This window comes from Papaver somniferum, chromosome 10 (assembly GCF_003573695.1).
Source record: "Papaver somniferum cultivar HN1 chromosome 10, ASM357369v1, whole genome shotgun sequence".
Classification (NCBI taxonomy): domain Eukaryota; kingdom Viridiplantae; phylum Streptophyta; class Magnoliopsida; order Ranunculales; family Papaveraceae; genus Papaver; species Papaver somniferum.
The window spans coordinates 88,860,893-88,868,210 of record NC_039367.1 but is presented as its reverse complement, the minus strand read 5'-3'; the positions used below and the strand labels follow the sequence as shown (position 1 = coordinate 88,868,210).

The 7,318-nt window shown below is 39.1% G+C and overlaps 1 protein-coding gene across 1 annotated transcript; it reads left to right on the top strand.

Moving 5' to 3' along the window:
• Positions 1 to 696: 696 nt before the first annotated feature.
• On the top strand, positions 697 to 2,334 carry LOC113318176 (probable flavin-containing monooxygenase 1). The gene is made up of 4 exons (XM_026566310.1): positions 697 to 1,423; positions 1,502 to 1,677; positions 1,803 to 2,164; positions 2,275 to 2,334. Exons 1-4 carry the CDS (start codon positions 748 to 750, stop codon positions 2,291 to 2,293), a joined length of 1,233 nt encoding a protein of 410 aa, XP_026422095.1. The 5' UTR covers positions 697 to 747; the 3' UTR covers positions 2,294 to 2,334.
• The last annotated feature ends 4,984 nt before the right edge of the window (positions 2,335 to 7,318 follow it).

The window sequence follows — 7,318 nt, the reverse complement described above, 5'->3', positions numbered from 1 at the left end:
CAACGAACCAAATCTTGGAAAAAATAAGACACGGATCGAGTACCAATCTAACAGTCAACAATCTCCTACTTTCGTGTACCAAAGTTAATTTCATTTCTCAATCCGAACAAAATTATTTTAACCAATCAGTAATCTACTTGTTTCTGTTTTATTTCTTTGTGAAATTCCATTTATGTGTTCTTACTGATTCGATTACAATTAAACCTAATGATTTGTGTTAGCATCGACTTGGAGATTTCATTCCAAATATGTGTCTAACTTTACAATTAATGATTCATGAGTAAACATTGATTCAGTGATGTGTTTAATTATACTTTCTGGAAGTGTTAATTAGCTGAATCTGAATCTGAATCATACTTTCTGTAATCTTTCTTTTTCATTGTTTTATTTCTACATGTTAATTGGAAGTTCCTCGATTGATTCAGTTATTATGTGGTCCTAGCTTATTTTTATGCCACCTTCCAACTTTAGTTAATCTATAGAATTGAGGTTCAGGAGCAATGGTAATCAGCAAGGTGAACACAATTGTAAGCCTTAGAGAGGTTTATTTATGTCATTTTACAAAAAGAGAACACAAGGAATCTAAATCACACCTGTTACAATCAACAGATGTACGGAACATATATTGCGATGGCTATCAAGAAAGATAAAGTTTACAAAAAGAGACAAAAGGTGAACACTGGAGACCTCATAACCACCCACTATCTTCAAAGACTCAAAGAGATCATTCAGTACGGAAATTTTCCAATGGAGAGAAGAGTTGGGATTATTGGAGCAGGAATCAGTGGGTTATTAGCTTGCAAATATGTTCTTGAAAAAGGATTCCAACCCATTGTTTTTGAATCACAACCTGGTCTTGGTGGAGTTTGGAATCACACAGTTGAAACAACAAAACTTCAAACACCAAAACAAGCTTTTGAGTTTTCTGATTTTCCATGGCCTTCTTCTGTCAAAGAAGATTACCCAGACCATATTCACGTTATGGAGTATATAAAATCCTATGCTCTTCATTTCAATTTACTTCCTTATATCAAATTCAACACCAAAGTTCTGAACATCGACTATTTAGTACAAGAAGGACAAGATATGTTTTCATGGAGTCATTGGGGTGGTTCAGATCAAGGTTTTGGTAATCTTAAAGGTAAGTGGGAAATTACTAGTACTGCAGTTCGAGAAAATGAAAATCAAGAACATCAAGTTCATGAAGTAGAATTTGTGATTCTCTGCGTTGGCCGGTTCAGTGGGGTTCCAAATATTCCTGATTTCTCACCAAATAAAGGTCCAGATGCTTTCCTCAATGGTAGAGTTTTGCACTCCATGGATGATTCTGATGCTGCTAACTTCGTCAAAGGGAAACGTGTCGTGGTAGTTGGACTTGGAAAATCAGCTTTAGACATTGCTAATGAATGCGCCATAGCCAACGGTAACGTCAAATTTTGTGGAAAACTAGCATTCTGTGGGATCTATTTCATATCTAATTAACGTGTTTATGCCATTACAGGGGTGGAAAATCCTTGTACATTGATATACAGAAATGCACATTGGAATGTACCTGATTATTTTCCATACGGCGTGTTTCTTGGTTCGCTATACCTTAATCGTTTCTCCGAACTTTTGCTCCATAAACCTGGTGAAGGACTATTCCTTAGTCTCTTAGCCACTCTTCTTGCACCTCTAGTAAGTTAATTATAATTAAGCTCAATTTTTCGCTATGTTACTTTTTTATGAACGTTAAATCATTGATGTTATGACTGAGATTAGAATGCAGCTCTTGATTTATCATGTTTTATAATTTTGTTTAGAGATGGGCAGCTTCGAAATTTGTTGAAAGCTATATCAATTCCAAGATTCCCTTGAAAAAATACAATTTGGTGCCAGAACACAGCTTCTTACAAGAAATTTCTTCTTGCTCACTCGCAACGGCACCTGAGAAGTTCTATGATAGAGTAGAAGAAGGAAGCATTATCTTTAAGAAGGCAAAGGGGTTTGGCTTCTACAAAGACAGGTTGATATTTGACAATGATGTAACTGCACCTTTAGAAACTGATATTGTGATCCTTGCTACCGGTTATAAGGGGGACGAAAAGCTCAAAAATATCTTCAAATCACCGACATTCCAAAACTACATTATGGGATCCTTGAAACCCAGTGTTTCCTTATACAGGTAAAAGTGTCGGCACATTCCCACCCAATTTTGTGTTGGAGAAATTACTAATAATGTAACTGAGAAGAAGATACTTAGCTCAAAATAATGTTGCTGATGTTGCTGCACAGAAAATGTAGAGGCACGTAAACTACGCTGTCTTAAAGGCAATATCGCCTGCCACTCCTCTGAGATGCTACAACAGTTGGCGAGTCACCTCCAGGATACAACTACAGTTAGTACCCCTCAATGTAGCATACAATGAGGGTACCCTTAGAGCTTGGCAGAACTTAAAACAGTAGAAGAGATGTTTACAGAAAAACAGAGGAAGAGTAGAAGAGATGTTTCTCTGTGGTGTGTGTTTTCTGAGCTTACAACTACTCTCTTATATAGTGTTTGTGTAGTTAAAAACAAGAAAGAAAACCCATGCGTATGACAGTCAAAGAAAACCCATGCGTATGACAGAAATACTGGTAATGTTGGGTTAAAGATAGTGCTGCCAAGCCAAATACGTACAGACAAAGAAGCCAAGACAAGCACGTTCAGACAAAGAAGTCAGGACAAAACACGTGCAGACAAAGAAGAGATTCTTCTACTTGTGTGGAAAACACGTACCAAAAATTTCAGCAAAAAGATAGGATCTAATGAACCAACACCAACACCAACACCAACACCCACACCCGAGCCCGACCCGACCGACCGACCGACCGGACGGACGGCGGCGGTGTGCGTGCTTCTGTGCGAAGCACCGCGCGTACGGGAAAGGCAACCTTGCCCTAGTCTAGGCCTTCCCTCAAAGCACAAAAGTCTAATGACCCAAGGGCCATGCCCTTATAGCCAATTCTATGGTATTTAAGTCTAAAACTCTTTAGATTTTAGTCAATGTGGGACTATTGTTTTATCTATTCAAATGAAAAAACAATTAATGGGCAATATGTCTAGGGATCAAAACATAGTCCATGTAAAAAATTGGTATTTTTCAAAGCGTTTTTTCTAACAATCCCCCACATGAAAGATAAAACATATCGACGAAATACGAGAAAACATAATACATCAATATTAGGCTAAGGTGTCCCAGAGATTGAACCTTAACTTAGTGAGAGGTTACCGGAACTGCTTGTTGTTACGGTGAACACAATGTCTTGAACCGTCAACAGTGAGTGCAATTCATAAATAACAACCACACTTTGATGTCTCAAAGAAAAAAGAAAGCTTCCAAGCTCTTGCCGTTGTGCCCGTTTTGGCCGTGGGCTAAATCCCGGACTTAATGAATGTCTCTAGAGAAAAAGCTCAAATTCTCATAGGAAGCGGCCCCACTTCCAACATCCACATAGGTGAGTCCATTAAGAGTGTTCTGCCACACTCCGCTTTATGCAAAGCCATGGAACTCATTAAGATCTTGACAGATCATCCTAAAACATGCAGGCAAACACTATCATACGGTTACACCATAGGGAGGGACAAAGATAGTGCTTTCTCTCGACATCACCAAAAATTAGTTATCTCATTGAACCTTGATCTTGGAGCTCCATTCACAAGGTTGAGTGTCCTTCATGGCGATTTATTCTATGAGCTTGAGTCCCATCCCCTTCGATGTGGATCTAACTACCTCTCTAGATAACCCTTTCGTCAAAGGATCTGCAATATTCTCTTTAGACCTTACAAAGTCTATAGAGATGATGCCAGTAGAGAGTAGTTGTTTCACTGTCTTGTGTCTTCTTCGAAGATGTATCGACTTTCCGTTGTATACACTATTCTTTGCGCATCCAATAGAAGCTTGACTGTCACAGTGGATTACGATCGAAGACACAGGCTTGGGCCAGAGTGGAATTCCACCCAGGAAACCTCGTATCCATTCAGCTTCCTCTCCAGCTTTCTCCAAGGCTATAAACTCAGACTCCATGGTGGATCGGGCTATACATGTCTGTTTGGTAGACTTCCATGACACAGACGCACCACCAAGTGTGAAGATGTACCTACTAGTGGATTTACACTCATCTGAGTATGATATCCAGTTAGCATCACAATACCCTTCTAGCACAGCAGGATACTTCCCAAAACTTAAGCAATAGTTTGGAGTTCCTCTCAGGTACCGTAGAACTCTGTAGAGAGCATTCCAGTGATCCTGCCCAGGGTTGCAAGAGCATTCCAGTGATCCTGCCCAGGGTTGCAAGTGTACATGCTTAATCTACTCACAGTATAGGCAATATCAGTTCTTGTACAGTTCATTAAATACATAAGACTGCCAATAACACGAGAATACTCAAGTTGATAAATACCCTCACCCTTGTTCTTTTTCAATTTGCAATTGGGATCATAAGGAGTAGTTGCAGGTTTAGCATTTTCATGATTAAATCTCTTAAGCACAGTTTCAACATAATGAGATTGACTAAGACTATATCCATCAGACATCTTTCTGATTTTCATCCCTAAGATTACATCAGCAGGGCCTAAGTCTTTCATGTCAAAGTTTTTGTTAAGCATGCTTTTAGTGGTATTAATACTATCAAGGTTACTACCTAATATGAGCATATCATCAACATATAAGCACACAATAACATGAGAATCATCCACATATTTAATGTAAACACATTTATCAGATTCATTAACCTTGAAGCCATTTGATATCATTACATGATTAAATTTTTCATGCCACTGTTTAGGTGCTTGTTTTAAACCATACAAAGATTTTTTCAGTTTGCGTACTTTATCTTCAAAACCTTTCACAACAAAACCTTCAGGTTGGTCCATATAAATTTCTTCATTCAATTCACCATATAAAAAAGCAGTTTTAACATCCATCTGATGTATATGCAAATCATAAATAGAAGCAATAGCAATCAGCATCCGGATAGAAGTGATTCTAGTGACCGGTGAATAGGTATCAAAGAAATCTAATCCTTCCTGTTGTCTGTACCCCTTAGCTACCAACCTAGCTTTGTGTTTTTCTATAGTTCCATCTGTTCTAAGTTTCCTTTTGAAGACCCACTTGCAACCTATGGTTTTACTACCAGGAGGTAAGTCTACAAGATCCCAAGTTTCATTTTGTTGAATGGAATCCCACTCATTATTTGAAGCTTCTTCCCAGAAGGGAGCTTCCGGAAAAGTCATAGCTTCCTTATAGGTTTGGGGTTCAGACTCTACCGTAAGAGTCACAAAATCTGGACCGAAACCTTTCTCGGTTCTGACCCTCTTACTTCTTCTAGGTTCGGTTTCAGCATCTAGAGACGGAGGTTGACTAGTCGAAGGAACATCTGAGAGATCATCGCGGACCCTTTTATGAGGTCCAGACCCTAAAGGGAAAATGTGTTCGAAAAACACTGCATCTCTGGATTCCATTATGGTGTTCTCACCGATTACCATGAACCTATAAGCACTAGTGTGCTCAGGATATCCTAGGAAAACACAATCTACAGTTTTAGGTCCTAGTTTGGTTTTCTTGGAACGAGGAGTGGCCACCTTGGCCAAACACCCCCACACTTTAAAGTATGCATAGGACGGTTGTCTTCCTTTCCATAACTCATATGGGGTTTTGTCGGATTTCTTAAATGGAACTCGGTTCAAGATATAGCAAGCAGAGAGAATTGCTTCCCCCCACAGGTTCGAAGGTAGCCCTGAACTAGCTAACATAACGTTCACCATATCTATGAGTGTTCGGTTTTTCCTTTCAGCTACTCCATTCGACTCAGGTGAAGAAGGTGCAGTAGTTTCATGAATGATGCCATTAAGTTTGCAGAATTCTCCTATAGGTATCACATACTCACCGCCTCGGTCCGACCTAAGAGTTTTAATAGTAACACCTCTTTGGTTTTCTACTTCAAGTTTATATAATTTGAAAGCGTCTAAGGCTTCATCTTTACTTCTAAGAAGATAAACCTGACAGTATCTTGAGTGATCATCTATAAAAGTGATGTACCATTTTATACCTCCTCTAGTTGGTGTTGATTTCAAATCTCCCAAATCTGAGTGGATTAGTTCTAGGGGAGTTGTACTACGTTCAACCTTTTTGTTAAAGGGTTTTCTAGCATATTTAGATTCAACACAAATTTCACATTTATGACCTCTGTCAAAGTTTATTTTAGGAATGCAGCCTAATTTAGCAAGTCTTTCAATAGATTTGAAATTAACATGTCCTAGTCTATCATGCCAAACATGTGAGGAGTCACAAACATAAGCAGAAGAAGATGCATTATCATTCAAGTTCAAAGAAAGTACACTAAGCTTAATCATGTTATCAGTGACATATCCTTTTCCTACGAAGTCACCACCTTTAGAGATTACAACTTTGTTAGACTCAGCTACAAATTTAAAACCTTTCCCAAGTAAGATGGTTTCTGAGATAAGATTCTTGCATATGTCCGGGACGTGATACACGTCATTCAATGCGAGAGTTTTTCCTGAAGTGAGCTTCAATTCAACCTTGCCTTTTCCTACCACTTTAGAGGTAGAAGAGTTTCCCATAAACAATTTCTCATTGTCTCCTACTTTTTTATAGGAGGAGAAAGCATTTCTGAACTTACAAACATGCCTAGTGGATCCAGAATCAAGCCACCAGTCTCTCACATTGGTCACATTAGAGACAAGGTTGACTTCAGACACTACGTTTGCCTTATTTTTCTGTTTAGGATCATTTTTGGTCTTTTTAGGTGCCCTACAGTCCTTGGCCATATGACCAGTTTTCCCACAGTTATAGCAGTCGCCTTTGATGGTGTTTTTGGAGACACCACCCTTTGGCTTAAGATGGTTACCTTTGGAGTTACGTTGTTTGTTACGTTTACCATTTTTGCTGGATTCTCCGTGCTTTTTCTTTGACGCAGTGTTATCGTCCAGGACATGAGCTTTGTTTGACATGTCTTTGCTCAGCATCAGGCTCTTGTCCTTGCAGCACAGAAGTTCCTCCACCTGGATCTTTTTCCCCAGCTCCACCATGGTGATTTCACGATTCTTGTGTCGCAGCCTCCTCTTGTACTCGTTCCATGAGGGTGGTAGCTTTTCAATCACTGCAGATACTTGTAGAGATTCATCAATATGCATGCCTTCAGCAAGAATTTCGTTGATGAGTAGCTGGAATTCGACGAATTTTTCTACAACAGGCTTTTCATCAGTCATCTTATATTCCAGGAACCTAGCCACCAAGAACTTCTTGCTTCCAGCTGCCTCAGAAAGATATTTTTC